Source organism: Ptychodera flava, chromosome 20 (genome assembly GCF_041260155.1).
Source record: "Ptychodera flava strain L36383 chromosome 20, AS_Pfla_20210202, whole genome shotgun sequence".
In the NCBI taxonomy this organism is placed as follows: Eukaryota; Metazoa; Hemichordata; class Enteropneusta; family Ptychoderidae; genus Ptychodera; species Ptychodera flava.
In genome coordinates, this window is record NC_091947.1 from 27,023,504 (window position 1) to 27,041,359 (window position 17,856).

General features: G+C 36.0%; 1 protein-coding gene across 1 annotated transcript in view; it reads right to left on the minus strand.

Moving 5' to 3' along the window:
• Nucleotides 1-1,114: 1,114 nt before the first annotated feature.
• Nucleotides 1,115-17,856, minus strand: part of LOC139120459 (alpha-1,6-mannosyl-glycoprotein 2-beta-N-acetylglucosaminyltransferase-like) — a 78,797-nt gene continuing 62,055 nt past the window's right edge. Inside the window, exons 3-8 of the mRNA XM_070684907.1 lie at nucleotides 15,135-15,234; nucleotides 10,594-10,724; nucleotides 3,814-3,889; nucleotides 3,370-3,459; nucleotides 2,706-2,830; nucleotides 1,115-1,493 (exon numbers count right to left, since the gene is read on the minus strand). Of these exons, the coding sequence (XP_070541008.1) occupies nucleotides 1,280-1,493; nucleotides 2,706-2,830; nucleotides 3,370-3,459; nucleotides 3,814-3,889; nucleotides 10,594-10,724; nucleotides 15,135-15,234 (736 nt within the window). The 3' untranslated portion in view covers nucleotides 1,115-1,279. The remainder of the gene's footprint in view (nucleotides 1,494-2,705; nucleotides 2,831-3,369; nucleotides 3,460-3,813; nucleotides 3,890-10,593; nucleotides 10,725-15,134; nucleotides 15,235-17,856) is intronic.

Sequence of the window (17,856 nt, forward strand, 5' to 3'; positions counted from 1 at the left end):
GTGGGCAGGTTTACTGCAATGCAAGTTGTATTTGTCCTGTGCCATATTCATCACTTTGTTCAGCAATTTTTTGTATGGGTGCACTGTTGAAAACTTTTGAGTGCAAACTCATGTCTCAAATTGGTTTATGCTATCACTGCATGCACTGTAGTTGTCGGCGTCTGTGTTTACACTTTGCCACCCATGGAGTTACTGCAGCCAGATCAAGTATCAACTTTGAGGTGAATTACCAAAGTGCTTTGGTAATTACTGATCAAAGTCTCAATATCATCAGCGAAGTTGCTGGGAATTAGCAAGTTTGGTGTCCGGATAAGTCGTAAAACCACTATAAAGAAAAAAAATTTCTTGGAATGCAAAACAATATCATGGCAGCTAAACCTGAAATCCTGCTGCATTTTATCAGCTCCGAAAACGACGACTACCAGTGGTGGGTTTTGATGTCAATGTGGGCAAGTTACTCTCAACAGGTAACTGGAAACACCGGTGAGACAACGAATCAGCTGATGACGAGCGCATCCACTGTGTATTTGGTAGTCCTACAGACCAGTATCAGGACAAATCTGGTAGTCCTACATGATTCGTGGTATCCTACATCCTTCTTGGTAGTCCATCATCCTGCTTGGTAGTCCTGCATACATGAACACGTTATGTCGCACACGTCCGTTAGCATTTCACTTCTGGACCACCAGAAGGCATTCAAAGCTTTGGATGAAAACACCGCCAGTCCTTGATTCCAGCCTGCAGGATTTCTTTACTTTTGTCTAGCACACACTGAATGACTCCCAACATTCTGAATATACCAATCTTAAATTAAAAAAAAAAATTGCAAATGAGAGTTATTCCAAATTCAAATATCTGCTTCTAGCACTGACTGCCTCCAATCAAAGAATTTCTGGGATGCTGTTCGTTATTTGTATTCTGTAACAATTCCTGGCAAATGCGGTTCTCTCTGTCCCTCCATTGTTCCTGCGTGGTATCGGTATGTACTGAACAAGGGTCCAAAGTTCTGACATGGAGACGTCCATGAAAAACAGCAGCTGATTGGATGACGGTGATTACAAAAATGATGTCAGAGAGTAAATCACCCAATCAGAATATCTGACATGGAGACGTCCATGAAAAACAGCAGCTGATTGGATGACGGTGATTACAAAAATGATGTCAGAGAGTGAATCACCCAATCAGAATAAGTCTCTGTGCCAGGTTTCCTGATGTCCAAAATTGCAGCATTGTTGCCAGACCCATTATAGTTTATATTAAACATTGCTATGCCTGCTGCTCATACTTTCTTGCCGTAACTCATACAGAGCGCATGGTCCCTGATGTCTCCCCAGCCACCGTTGGGTTTGGACGGTTTGGCTGATAAAGTCCTTGTTTTCTGGCCAAGTTTCAATTCATTTGGGAAGAGGTGCTGCTTGTTCACCTCTAGCACACTTTCTATATGTTTCACTTTCTCTGCAACATTGCACTGTTTACCATTGTGATGGATACCACTGTAAGAGAAAACAAAATTACAACAATTTTCGTTCTATTACCAGTAAGTATGATTTGAAGAAGTGCTGATTAAGGATTTGTCATCAGTAGCAGAGTGATGACAAACAATGATGCTGTTTACACGGATATGCTCCTAGAAAAATTACTTATATTTCTCAGTTTCTCTCTACTCACAGGCAATAGAGGCATATGTACATGCCCCCTTACACATGCTGGTCTGTTACAGTGCCTTCAAAGACAACTTGTATTGTAACACACCTTATCCAAACTCTCAGTTGTGATTCGTTAATTTACAGTCACGTGGTATGCATCAATTTGACGCTGATACATGTGAAGAGCAAGTTTTACAAGTCAACAGTTTCCGAAACTGTTAACCAGTGAACACTTTGATTGGGGAAATTTGAAAGTGCCATCTACAAATGTGCTCACTCTAGAATGCATAAAGCAGATAGCAATGTTGAGATGAGTGATGATACCTGAGGATCTTCTCAATTTTTTGGCGAGAAAATTGGATGTGGTGTGTTACAAAACACATATTGGCTGGCCGCATTCGGTTAAGAACATTTGTTTTCTCTCAGGCCTGAGAGTCACCAAGAACAATTGGTATCCCTTGACCTGAGGCCTCATCAAACAGACTGTTTTGGGGTGACTCTCAGGCTCTCAGGCAACAAACGTATGCTGTTACCCTCACAGCCAGTCAATATGTGCATACTATTCACTTGGAAATGATGCTGAAAGTGTTTTTTCAATCCGTTACATCCCCCTGATCCAATACTTCATGGTAAAGAACATATCACCTTATTGTAACCTGTCTTGTTTTATGGAATGGTGAACATGGCAGCTTATTCTTTTCGCATCAAATCATTCACGACGAGCGTAAATATCACGGAACCAAAAAGATGACTGTGTTAGCTTATGTTATCAGTATCAGGTTAAGTCAGTAAAAATCACCATGATTATGTAGGTCTCAGCAGGACATGTATCTTGTGTTGACATTACCTGTGGTGCAGATCTGTAAACCTATTCACCACAATGGTTTGGTCCAAACCCATCGTTATCAATGGTGATTGTGGACCTGTTTACAGGGAATTGGGGGTGAACAGGTTAAAGAATCTTATATGTGACATGTAGTGATTTAGTGATGTTACCAAACTTGACCTGACAATGACTGATAAAGATAGAAGGAAAAGCAGTCAATGGACGGCACTTACCATTCTCCTATATGGAATACCCGTGGTGATTTACTAACCAAGGCCATTAATGAACTTGACATGCAGTGTTTACTTATATGCTGCAACGTCCAGTCCCAATTGTAGTCATCAAAGACACAGAATTCCTGTGAATAAAACAATGATCAAGTGCGGATAATGTCAGAAAGTCTGATTGTAAAACTTTACGCTTTTTGAACTGCTGGGATTTTTCCACTTCGCTATGGTGGGTCATTTTTCTAACCAGACCAGTACACAGGATGCTATGTAGAATAATCTATGAAAACCAAAAAATACTGTTTAAGTGGTTGGCTTGACACACAGTCCTTCCCACCCTATTATCACCAAATTTTGGTATAGTTCAGTTGTCTTCTGTAGCAAAGTTGGATCCATACAAGGGGAATTAAGGTGAGAAGGGTTAGGTGGTATTGACGTAGTCACAGCATTGCTCAGAAATGAAAAGTTTTCTGATATATTCAGACTGGTGGCTGCTTCCCGAATCAAACTGAATCTTTCGATTCCCAGTTTCTCATGATGGGTTCAACCATGACACTGCAAAAAGGTGGGGGCTATACCCTATTAATGTTTATGAGGGGGACGGGTGGCAGCCGGAGAGAATGGGTTGAAACTGGTGTGAAAAGTTGATAAGTGAGGAAGTTACACTTACCTTAGCACAGCCTTGTAATTTATTAAATGAATTCCTATCCATGGCCATGCCCATATTGTGTTTACTTGAATGCCAAATTAATGCATCAACCTGTAACACAGCACAACATGGAACAGAAACCATGAGAGATGGATACCTGATCTGTTATACAGCATTCATAAATTGCATTATATGGACAAACATATGGCAGATATAGTATTTCTGTTTCTTCTTGTCAGTATTTCTGTTGTTGTAACATTGTAATCTGTTTGACAGACCTGTTATAAATAAAATTGATACCAAAAACTATAGACCCTGGACCCAGGGTCTATGCAAAAACATACCTATTCCTGAAATACCGGGACTTGTAATGTACCTTATGTGTAGTACCTTATACCTAAATGTACACGCTGCATCCGTATACTGCATGTTTTCAGTATAACATAGTGTAGCTGTAACACTTACCTTATTACTTCTATCTGAATAGTGTACTCCTTTATCGTACAACCCTAGGGTTAGGATATCACATTCTGGACATGTACTGCAAAACAAAACAGAAAAATATCATCATTTCACATTCATGGTTATAAGCTTTCTCACTTCTTGGCAGTATGGTTGCAACTTGTTTTAGAAATTAAAAGTGATTAGAAGCATTCTGGTCTCTAAATGACACCACCAGATTTGGTCCGATGGCCCACGGTTGATGGAGGTATGAGTTAAATACTGCCCTCAACGACAAAATCTACATTTCAACAAACTCTCACAAACACTTTGCCTTTTGGAAAATTAACACACTGAGCTTACATGTAGGTACCATTTACAGTAGCTCTTTTGCCTTTTTTTTCCATTTTCCTGTACAACAGCAAGACTTCATCACAAACCTTACATTCTAATTGCCCTTGGTGTTTGACCTGTATGAAGTCCAGCTTTCCTATAGAAGACAATGCCATTGCCAATGCGCCGAACCATTTAGGTTAAACTTGTGTGTGCTTTAAGCTAATGAGCGATATCTTAAACACTTTTCAATGATAAAGCATTCTACACATACAGACTATGTATTCACTAAATGTTACAGCGAGGGCACGACTTATCGGAACACCAATTAGGTAATTACCCAGCAACTTAGCTGAGCACTTTGCAATTTGAACTGGCATTTACCTAAACAAGAGTCTGTTTTATTGTCTGAAGACTGATAAGATATCCACCAAACTCAGCAGGCAGCTCCCACCGAGTAAACTGATATGCCTACACTGGAACAACCCATTTTCAACTGGCATCTAGCTCATGGGAAATTGTGAAAAGGGGGAATAAATATTATGATGTAACACGATCTATTGTACTCATTTTGTGTCCTGGGCCTGAACCTGACAGGTTTTGCCTCTGTATGTTATTTGGAATTGAAACATCGCAGCATCCCTTGTAAATCTAGAGTTACAAAACTTGTCAAATTTACCACCTTCCATCAGCCCACCACCGACGTTGATGGAACAGTCCATCTTTATCATATGATTGGATAGTTGCTCTGACAGTCAGTGTTTCTTCAATGTAATAATTGTGATTAAAAAACTGGTAATAACATGCATATATACAAAAACAGGACACAAAATGACAGTGGCAAATCATGTTTTACACTTTACAACATTTTATTCCGGCCCTTCAAAACTCTCTCATCAACTACATGCAGCTGCCAGTCAAAAATGTTTGTTTTTGCAGTGTAGGCGTATCAGTTTACTCAGTGGAGGAGCTGCCTGCTGAGTGTGGTGGATATCTTATCAGTCTTGAGACCATAAAACAGACTCTTGTCTAGGTAAAAGCCAGGTCAAATAGCAAAGTACTCAGCCAAGTTGCTGGGTAATTACCTAATTTAGTGTTCCAATAACTCGTGCGCTAATTGTTAACAATGAGAGTGCTTTAGGGAGTAGACCAAGATCTTGCAATCGATATCAGATATACAAAAATTGTGAAAAAACTCATCAAATGTTACAGCTACTGGCCCTTTGAAGTAAAATTGCAGAGTTATTAAATACACAATCACATTTCAATATAAAATTTGTGAATTTATGATAAAATGCACCTGGTCACTTATCTGATAGACAGCTTGTACAGATTCAGTAACAGAAAAACTCAGTGGCAGAAAAATTAACTTTTGACCATCTATTTAAATATTTGTAAGAATTGAAAATTTCAAGTTTTCAATTTACTTTGAAAAAGAAAATGGTAACCATTTGCTAGTTAAAACACCAGTACACAGCTCTGAGAATATTTACTCCTCAAATAAAAAATTTTGAGGGTAAACTCTTTATTCTATATTATGAAAAAGATTAGTTGAAGTTTCCTTGAACAGTGCCGTCAGCGAAAGTTTAGAATTTGCAGGTTCAAGATACACAGTAACTCTTTGAAGGGGTGGGTTTTTTATTAGCTTCATCTCTGAGTAAATTGACTAACTCACTGTGCACTACTTTCAAAGAAGGACAAAGGACTAAAATCACATAAAACGTAAATGTCAACAAATTGGTTCTTATGCTAGAACCAAGGACTGGGGACTGCCCCTTTAAGGCTAGGGAGTATGCCAAATCAGGGAAAACGTGTCCCTTGAAACACCAAATGCTGCTACAGAATTCACTGCATACTTTGAGCAATGATGTTTCGAAAACAGAGATACTGTACAGCTATGGACTTGCAACACTGCTGCTACCATTCATGTCAACATCACAATGGACAATCGAATTACAAATTTGTCTTGCTTTCACAGTGATGTTGCTGATCACAAATGTTCTGTTCAATCAAAACTGGAACAGCTGTGTAATAGAATATGACTGTTGGCATTTTATTCTTATTAGATCTCTTCCATCATGACACAAATGTTACAGGGGCATATCAGTCCCTCCTTCCTTGAAAATGTTAATGACCCTTAGGGTTGTTCAGATGTCCCACAAATGACTCTAAATACTTTGAATACTGCCGTGAAATATCACAAAACACAGACACTCATTGTCATATTCATTGTATGGGAAAAGAAAAGAAACGATTAGATCAGTATAATGTTTGAAAAAATGTTAGACAAATCAACATGGTCATAAGTGACCTTCTCTGTCTCTTTGACCTCTTTGACCTTTGACTCTTGCATGAAGCACTGTTTATGTACCAATACACAGAGACAAATTCAAACTTGTCCTCACACTCAGGGTTAAAATTTAACCCTAAAGACTCGACAGTCTCCAATCACTCAGCACTCTCTCATTACATTTCTTGATTGTTAATGAAAAGGCAGCATTCATGTTAGCTATTATTTCCACATTGAGGTCAGGCTGACTGACATAATGGATATTTTATAGAAACTGCACATGTTATAGGAATTTGAAATTTTCACTTCCTTTCAAGTTTTGTTTTTTTTAGGCCAAAGGGATTAGGTTATATGCCAGATTAGATACGGAAATAGCATTCAAAACCTTGTCTTCCTGAGAAAAAAAATCACTAAACATCTGTTTTTTATGGTCATTCCTTATATACTAGGGAAAGAAATGACATTGGCTGTGTAAACTCTGTCATAGTAATCTTTCAATTTTTTTTAATTTCCTTTTGAAGATAAGCTGATAATTATTTCAATAAATGTTTGGAAATTTTTTCCTATAACATCAGCAACAGATGTTTGATTATGATTGAAATTATAATGTGGCATTCTGGCTAGAAGAAGACTGCACAGCCAAGCCTAGGGGTAGATACAGGGATGAAAACACATACATACAGTGCATCATCAGAAATGCCAAGTAATATTCAGGCTGGCTTCTGAATGGGAAAACCCTACCACATAGAATCAGTCAGGTTATAACACATGATTTTTCAGCTCAGAAACAATACTCATAAAATGGAGTTTTTTTATTGATTTTTCATGAGAAGGAAAATGAAATGTGCAAGTATTTGGTTTGTAATTTCCATAACAAATGCCATTCATATTGACTGCTAGACAAATAAAACATCAACACTAAATGACAAGGGTAGCAAAAATATCATAACTTTTAATTACATTTGTCATGCAAATAAAACTTGATATTTTGCAATTTCATGACTGATATTGCCCTGGTGGATTGCTAGCACTGATTGCCTAGTTGATCCATAGGACAGTAGCAAATCGTCTGTCGTTGAACATTTTTATTCAGTCCACACTGCTTGCTGACAAGTTGATATCAACAATCAGTTCCTAACAGACGTAGAGATTGATGACGGTTCCCTATACTCTTTCCTGAGCTGCACTCAGTGTATTTATCTCAGCCGACACTTCTCCAGCTGTAAAAGTAAACATTCTTATAATCTACTCTCTTTCACACTATATTCCGGCAAACTATGTAATTTACAGACTAGCTTTTGCCTTTTTTCCCTGCAGAGTTCAAATTATAAATTATTTAGAAGACGAATGTTTACAAACTCCTGTGAAATGATGATTTATGTACCTTCTCATTCAACCACTCCATTTTTTTTAAAGAACTGGAACTAACAGTCCTGGAGAACTAGCTACCATGGTTGAAAGAATAGTGTAGATGTGCATATGTTGTAAGACTGTTAACCGGTATATCAAATTATCTGTAACATCAGAGTATCCATTTTTAGGTTATTTTTTTTAATTACTGGTACTTTCATCCCTTTTATCGCCAAAGTTATATGAATATTTTTGATAATAAAGTCTATCAGTAAACTTATCACAATTTCTTGACACATGTAGGGAACTTTTTTGGTAAACACTTACGCAACGAGTATAAAGCCAACTAGAATGGAAAGTTGAGGTAGAAAGTGCCTCGGGGACAGATATTCAGACTCTCAAACTTTTACAATGCTTTTCTGATCTACCACATGTTGGGGTTCATCTAAAAGCTCTGGGAGTCAGAAAAATGTTCACTGTCTTAGTTTTTCAAAAATTGAAAATTTTATTTTTCTCCATGGTGTTTACACAGTGATGGCAACCATATGGAATTTCAAATATCGGTGAAACATGAGGTGATTATTTTTCTCTAGTGCCAAAACTTACACAATGACCCATGATTTTTATTCTTGATTTGGTAACCGAATGGTTGAAAATTTAATTCAGGAAATTTTGAGCAATCTCTTCAGTCTTTCACTTTTGAGGCGCGCACTACATGTACCTTAATGATTGATCATCATAACACTTCCGAGGAAAGTGAGTAATCTGGTTTTGCATAAAATCTATCATCAATGAAATAATTTCATCGACACAGACATCACAAAAAATCTAGATTCTAAAACATGACTTGAAAAGTAGTGTGACTGATAGCTGTTATTCTTATTGAAATAATTTCTCTACAGTAAAACGCTATGATAAATTCACACACATACACTCATACAATTCTGAGTAAATAAATATCAATTCATTATTCATGGGATGTTTAAGCGGCAGAGATGTGTATTTTTATTCCTCTGTGACAGTTGACAAAGGCAGTGCAGTGATAATATTTTTTAAGATATCAGATCAGCTCCATTAGCCATAAAATTGCATATCATCAGTGGGGGCAGGTCATCCATCGCACCAGAGATTTAAAACACTACAAAATGTGCAACATTCTGTAGACAGACATGAATGAAATGGTTAAGTTATCTTATAAATTTTAATCTTTTTGGTCAAAATTATAGCTTATCTCTCCCTTGGTCTAGTGAAGTACAGCGGGCATATCAACACCTTGACATATCCTCTGTATCATTCGGCTTGAGAAAATAGCAATTGATATGATTTAAGGTAGAATGCGCCTCGGGGACAGATATTCCGACTCTCAAATTATAGTATTTTTTCAATCTACCGTTGGTGTGGCTCATTTTGGAGCTCTTGGAATACCGGTATATAAAATTTTCACTGTTGAGGAAAGTTCGAGCAAACATTTGAGACTCAATTTTAAGCCGCATACTACCTTATTAAAAGGACCATATTGAATGTATTAAAATAAAATTCTGTTGAATTTTGTATGTCTCCTGCATCAATGGCAAACACCCACACAATCATGCCATTGTTCAAAATAGATGACTATCCTAACAGTTTAAATGATGATAATAAATTTGACTATTAAACAAAATACATTCTGTCACCCTGCTGTTATATGCCTGTGGTTTTTACCTCACAAGCCTTCTGGCGTTACAAATAATTACTTGATGCAATTCAAAAGGTTTCATTATTTTTGCTGTGATTCAAGACTAGAAAGTCACGTCGACAATCCACTATTTAAAGGTTGTACTACTTCAGTTGGTGGGTAGCATTTGTTTTTGCCGTGACAACCCTATAAATCTTTCACTTTATTATTCTGTATGTGTACTTGCACTGTTTCTCACAAAATGATGAATAACTGCTTCTCTGTGCCACTGTACTTGTGCCCTGGCAAGCTTATCAGTTGTTGTGAGACTTTCTCTGAGAGATGCCCATTATTCTCCAGGGTTATACAGAGTGTAGACATGTGCAAGTCTGGCTATATTCAACCAGTAAGGGATAAAGGGGTAGTGTGGATCAAATCTCAAATGTTACTCAAAATGCTTTCAATGAACAAAATAACTGTGGGGAAATCACAGAACAGAAAACGATGACTCAGCATTCTGGTCAAAAAACGCTAACCTGCCTGAGTCAACCATAGGTGTGAATCAAGGTATAGTCAACATAGCACAATAGGATGAACTGAAATTGACAAGAAATTCTACTGGAGTTGGATTTCACGGTCATGACACAAGGTATATTGCGGAGTTTTCACGGCAATGTCAAGCTGACTGCAAGTTTATTGAAACATGATACTGTCCGGGACAGTAGGAGGTGTCTCAAGGTTAAAACCATAACATATTGAAACACTAAATTAATTGGACAAAGATGGCATCTTACTTATAAATGACCTCAAAGTATACATCTCATGGCAAGACCATGTGAATTATTACTACACAGTATTTGCAATTTTTGCATCTTGATACACAACATGGTATGACCAAAAATGCTATAATTATCACCATCACAACTTTTGGTTAGAACATTGCATGGAAAGGGAATTAAAGATACGTCAATTCACTAGTTCCGGTAAAGTGTTTATTAGTATGATTTGAATGAAATTACAACCATTATCCAATAAGAACTTGCATTTTGAACTGGGAAAACCTTAGTCACTCAAAATTCATCTGAGTTACACTGTATACACTGTGATATCAGTGAAAACAGTCAAAAACATCTCACAGCTCCCATCGCAGAGCCTTACAAAGATAGATGACACTTACTTTTTCTTAAAATTGTACATGGATGATAACATCGAAAGGAAATCTGGTATGACGTAGTGATCTTCCTCTAGTAATAGGACCAGACCATTGTGATCGGCTGTTGTATCCAAACCAGTAAAAACATGCTGAAGCTGTAGGAATGAGATAATGGCACTGGTTATTGCATGGTGTTATCAACCTCACCACTAGTGTTCTTTCTGAGATAAATTGGTCTACAACTGGACCAAGAAAATTTTCTGTGATTCAAGAAATTTGTACTTTGTTCACTGACTGGTATTGGGCTGTTGATGATGGCATATTCTTCAACCGCAGTGTGTGGAGAGACTGTGTTTCAACTAAACAAAGATGTTCTGAAATATTACCAGTTGGACAACACAGTGGTACCCACATAGCTATACTACCATTGATTAGTTGTATTGGTACTACCAATACAACTAACAGTGAATGAACATTTAGGATAGCAGAGTATAATATTTGTCATTTTTAATGTTGGTATTAAACAGTACAGTGTCCAGTATATGTGAGCTATCTATTGAATCTAAACAAGACGTATAGGTACAGATTTACACATAATGTCTGCTATGGGGCATACAAACATACCAAAAACACTGTGGAAACAAACCAACACCGGCTAGTATCTTATGTCCCAACACAGCATCCTTTGATTATATTTTGTTTATAGATTTCATTATTGTTGTTGGTAAGAACCTCTAAACTACATGTTCAGGGAATTTGTTGTAAGTCACAGAGTTTGACACTCTCCTGTTCAAGTACTTCAGAAGTTCATGTAGTCTAGAATCTAGCCAATCATTGTCAGGGCTTGATTCCAAGACAGCTGCAAGACGACTGGCTATAGATAGTTGACAATTCTTCCAGTAGTTCACACTGTATCACAGACAGATATCAGTCTGAAAGGTCTGGTAGTTTATGTACCAAAAAAGTGGAACTATCATTTTGGCAAGTGCTACCACGGTACCAACAAGTGATTCTTGATAAAGGTGAATCCTGATGAGAAGTAGAGCATGTATTAATCATGAATATTACCTTGTGGCGAGAATGAGATAAATACTGTGGTCCCGAACCATTCATACATTTGAAACTTAAGACTGCTATGAAACAAAAGATTTTCCAAAATATGTATTCAAAACAAAGAATCCAACATTCATCTCCATTTATGAGGTTTTTCCTTTCCATAATTTTCAAGAAAACTTAAAGCATAAATATTTTTTATCTGGTATGCTCTGCATTAATACAAAATACCTACATGAACACTGTGTATTACACAAGATATTTGAAGTATTTTGTGTGTCAGATTCATACATGTAGTAATGTATATTTTATACGTATGTATCACTTCCTATTAAACTTATAGGAAAATATATACAGTATAAACGTAGACTAGAAATGCCAGTGTTTTTGTAAAGGCCGGTACCCCGGTAAATGTTACCAGGGTTCCCCAGTCATATTGCCAAGGTTCCACTTGGTATATCAATGCAATCAGATTAGGGGACAGCATAAATGTTACCAGGGTTCCCAAATCATTTACCAATATTCCCCAACCTACAGCAAAAACACTGGCGGCACCATATTGGCATGCACATCACACGCAGACAAATTAAGGTCCAACTGCAAACAATTTGTCTCAAAATGCAATCATGCCATCAGACTTAAACATTTTGGGTTTTTTTGTCGATACTGCAACAATCAAAATTTATAACATCATAAAATTTACCATCTTTTGACAAGAATTGCAAAAACTTATTTTCACGGTATATCTGAGGGTTCCATAAAGAATGAAACGTACATGGATTCCTTGATATTTTCTTGGGGCAATACTGCCATCGTACACTGTACCTTACAAGACAAATGAGTTTACACTGAGCTACCCTGGGCAAAAAAAGCCGGTGAAGCCGGACCATATAGATTGCTATCTAATTTCACATTAAAGAAACCTCAATATCCAGTCTAACAAAATTATGGAAAAATTCACCCTGACTCATTCCTAATGGCAAAAAAGCTGGCACAGAAGCAGTTTCCCTTCAGCTTCAATATCAAGAAATGATTAATTTTTCTCATCCAGAAGGTTCATCCACTCTACATGATCATTTGGAACTAACGACATCAATATTTCACTGTTATCTTTTTCTGTTTGACTCGCCTGACACTGGACTTATCATTCAATTTTTCGATGAACCACAGAGAAAAGGTTATCTTATCTGTTACATAAATATATTCCTGAAATTTCAATGACGGCAATTCATTACGAATGAAACAAAACTACCTCTGGGTCAGCACCCCTAAATTTTGACCTAAATACCTAGCTATAGAGCCAGAAATTAGGGCAGGGAAATGTAAAATAGAAAGTAAGTGATGTTACATTGTCATGTAGTACAAGTATACTAGTAGAGGATACAATGGTCAAATATTACACAGAGGGTTGACAAAATTGAAATACATGTAGATAACATACCGGTGCTTAATTAAATTTGCACAATTTTCTGTTCTGAATTAGATAAAGTGAATAAGAAGGTAGCGGTAGTTCTGATGGCAAGTGATGCAAAATCTTATATTACAATTATTCTGTTCAAAATGCAACATACAACGTGGCAACATGTACCATACAAACTATTCTTGGAAACGCTATAAAAAAAATTTGTTAAACTATAGTTTAAGGACGGCCTTGACCAAGAGAGTAGCTTTCTCACAAACAATCAATTTCAGTTAACTAAATGAATCTACACTTTGAGAACACAGCCCTGATCATTATTCAGTCAAAGTTTTCAGGTACACCAAGGTCAAACGAGGGCACAACACGTTAAGAGCAAGTCTATCGTATTGTCCCATATTGAGGTTTTTGTGTTGTAATTTCATCTCAAACATACATGTGTAACACACTTTCCAGTTATTGCAAAGTAGAAATTTTGACCTAAACATACAACCCCCTCTATGTAGGTGACTATTTGACCTTTGACCTGACATCATATTTGAGTATACAATTTCAATTTACAATGCTTTACATGTGATTGCATATTGTTTGGCTATCATTTGGCATTTTCATCTTGTGTCACTGCTATTTCACAACAGAACACCGTACATATCATACTATGGTGACTAAAAAATACACTGTATTATGAGCAATCCCGGGGAGCAGTCCAACATCCAAGAACTCTTATAACTCTGTGCCGGTAATTTCCTTGTAATACAGGAAATGTCTAAGATGGTGCTGAGTTGGAATCTACATGTATCTTACTGGCACAATAGTTGCAACATTATACATCCTGAATACATAGGTTTATGTGCCTGAGAGCAGGTGATAATTTGCCTAATGCCACGACAGCAAATTGTCTCCTGCTGCGAGGGTGCATAAAGCCATGTATTCAGGCAATAATATTTTTATTACATGCCTCTTTACAGTTAACTCTATGAAATTTAGTAACATGCAGGGCATTCTCAAACAATTTTACCATTTTACTGACCAGTATCAAACAGATTTTAACGAAAGTCAAAATAGCAGTGCGCGTATAGATATTTTACAGTCTACCTTGGACGTCGAAAACGTCAAAGGGTTTCACCAGACCAGGTAACTACCGGTCCCTACATAGTTCACAAGACCCACTAACTTCCTGGGTATTCCTATTCATATCAATGCACTGATTTGCACTCACATTGAGGCATGTAATAATTGATAGTATTTCCATTAGTTTTGTTGTAGAAAAGTATGTTTTCTCACTCTCTCTCACTCCCTGAAGTGTGATGAAATACCAAGTACTAGTCTTGCAGACATAATGCTAAGTGTAAAGTATGGTTATTGTGGACAAGCCAGTTCTAGGTCTACAGTAAACACAGGATAATATAAGCATACATGTACAGTCTGTGTTTAGATATTCCCTATGCTTTTTTGCATGATTCTCAGGTATGTGGTAGGGAAGACGTTTCACTTTCATGGTGAAATCCGGAAGTGAAATCTTCAGCAAAAATCATGCCTTTCTCTCCTATGGTTGTAAAATGCCAAAGAACCTGAGCAGTATCCATATGTTGGAGAAACTGTTCACAGTCAAGTAGCCGTCATAGTTAATCATGACATAACATGATCAATCCTTTGAGAATTTTACTGCCATATTTTACCAATTTTTAAGAATTTTCTGAAATTTGTTGATAATTTTGGATCAAACGGACACCATACTCCACTGGCTACAGTTTTTTATCAAAATTTTGGCAAAAATCTGAGAAAAATTGACTCGGGTATATTTTATACAGGCGAAAAAAATTGACATTGGTGCTCAAAGGATTAATCATCGATATCAGATATTAACTGCAAAATGGTTCTATTGTTATGTTTCACGGAACTACCCACATTTGACATTTCAAACACAATGTTTTTAACTAATTAGACCACGGGTGTCATTTCCTTTCATTTATAGGTATCGGGGAAAAAAGCCTATTACAATCTTTGAAAAAAGTCATTGTAGTGAGAACCTATTAACCTCTCACTGAGAATCCATTTGACTGAGATCAAAATTGTTAGAGTAAAATTCACTTACTTTCCACCACCAATGGTGCTTTGTCATTGTATAGCGAGGTTCCCTGTAATGGCCATATTGGTCCGGATGTTCCCAGTTATTACACTTTACATCCGCTGCCCTGAAAAGTAACGAACATATATCAACTATTTATTAACTTTCATTTTTTGCAGAGCTGGAGGCAATAAAATTTAATATCTATGATCTTCTGGGTTGAAGGGGAAAGGGTGAAATTATTGAAGTTTTTATGCAAGCTATTACATCTTTGCATCATCTCATAAAAATGAATGTAAGGTTACTGAAGCCGAAAATGAGTTATTCACTTTCATTGTCCTTGTTGACAACCTCTTCACAGCAACAATAAAATACTCAGGTTACAATAAAGATTTTGACATAGTTTCTGTGGAGCGGTAATAAAATTACATGTATGGCCTTGTAAGAATGTTCACTTTGTCATGAAACGCCACGACTGAAGTCAAATGCCATTTGGCGATCACTGCAGCTGATTTCACGCATCTTTGCATGAACATTTCAAGATTACAATCATTCTAACAGTAAGAGTGTGGCAGTGCCAAGGAACCATTCCGTTAATTCTCTCTTTCATACTACTAGTCTTATCACAGTCTAACCATGGCACAAATGAAACGGCAACTGAATGTCGGGAAGTCACAGAGTTTGTAAATTACTCATTACACAATAAATGATGTATGCCGGACTTGATGTAAAAATTGTCAGGCTCTATTAAGTAACCAATTTCCTGAGTATTGTGACAATCACATGTTGGTATGTTCACATTTTGCTTCCCTCAGAGATTAGTACTGACAGTCATCATTGATGCAAAGAGTATGCAATATAAAACTGCATGTACATCAACAAGTTACAAATCCATTCGACAGAAGGAAATTTGTTGCCTGTTGAATAGAATTTCACTGCTTCAGGTAGATGCACACAGTTAAAAGGCACGCCAAGAGTTATGAGCATCCGTCGTTAATGGCATGAACAAATAAAATATTTACAACATTGATGCAACACATCCTAATCAGTATCCACATACATGTACAATCCATGATGTGAATTCATGATGGCGTAACTCAACAACAAAACTCCTTGCCTCTCTCTCTCTGTCTTTTCATTTTCTATTTATATAACATTGTGAAATAGATATAAATGAATATAAATTATTAGCTCACATATAAAATGATGCTTGCCACTCAGTTTTGACATAGACAAACACATACATACATTATATATATTTAATAAATATATATTATATATATATATATATATATATATATATATATATATATATATTTATATATATATTTATTAAATATATAATGTATGTATGTGTTTGTCTGTCAAAACTGAGTGGCATATATATATATATATATATATATATATATATATATATATATATATATATATATATATATATATATATATATATATATATATATATATATATATATATATATACCGGTATATTTAAATGTATTTGTGTATCTTTCACACATACAAATAATACATTGTATAATTATGAGTGTGTCACTCAGTTTTGAAAACAATCTATGTATCTAATATATATATATATATATATATATATATATATATATATATATATATATATATATATATATATATATATATATATATATATATATATATATATATATATATATATATATATATATATATATTATTGTTACATGTATACATGTATGGTAGTGGCAAAATTGCCAACAGTACATGTATGGTAGTGGCAAAATTGCCAACAGTATGGTAGTTGGAAAAATTATTTCTGTATTTGAAGTCATAATCGTTGATATCATTTTCACAGAATATTACCACTGGTGACATGCATGTAATAGAAGCATGTAAGTATTTAACAGTGTTGACGTCAGACATGTAATTATTTTGTCATGACTCCAGGCACACCATTCACAAAAACAGGGTGGATGTGATGGCAAATTTCAACAATTATCGCTTCAGATGCTGGAGAGAAACAACATTTTATCATAGGCCTAAATCAAACATATTTTTCTCTTTTTTTGCCTGAAAGCATTCGCTACACTAAATAAGTTACACTAACAAAGTTACAGAGAGGAAAAACCAGTCTGATGCAAACTTGCCCCTGCATATCAATCATAAAAACAAATGTTTCTTAGGTACAAAACTACATCAATTTGCTGTTAAAAGTCTTAATATACATAGTGTTTCAAAAATTCCAGGTTATCACTACTGAAAAGAGAGAGGCTCACAAACAAATACTTTCTTTCAATCAAAGATCATGTCCGAGTACGAATGATTTGTTTCACATTATAACATACGGTATGACAAGTGATGTCTGCCCATTTACTGATTTTTACAAATGTGAAGTGTATATGTACATGTATGGGAAGAACAGCAAAACATATGGCGAATTTGGAACAAAGAATATACCAGAATTATAACATACAATGGAATACCGGGGGGTATGTCAGAGTATGATAAAAATGTTGATACGATTGATTCAAATGAGATTCTATTGGTCAGATTGGACATTAACATATGGTCTACATACTCTCATGATGCCAATCACATCTCCAAATTATGCCAAGTAAATGATTCATTCTGGCACTCATGACTGTGGGTCTCAGCACAGTCCCTCCACACTGGTCTCTTCATCAGTTGTACATTTCAGTAAATTCCAAGGAAAATACAAAATCATCAAAAGTTTTCATTGCCTTGCTTCTGATTGGAAATT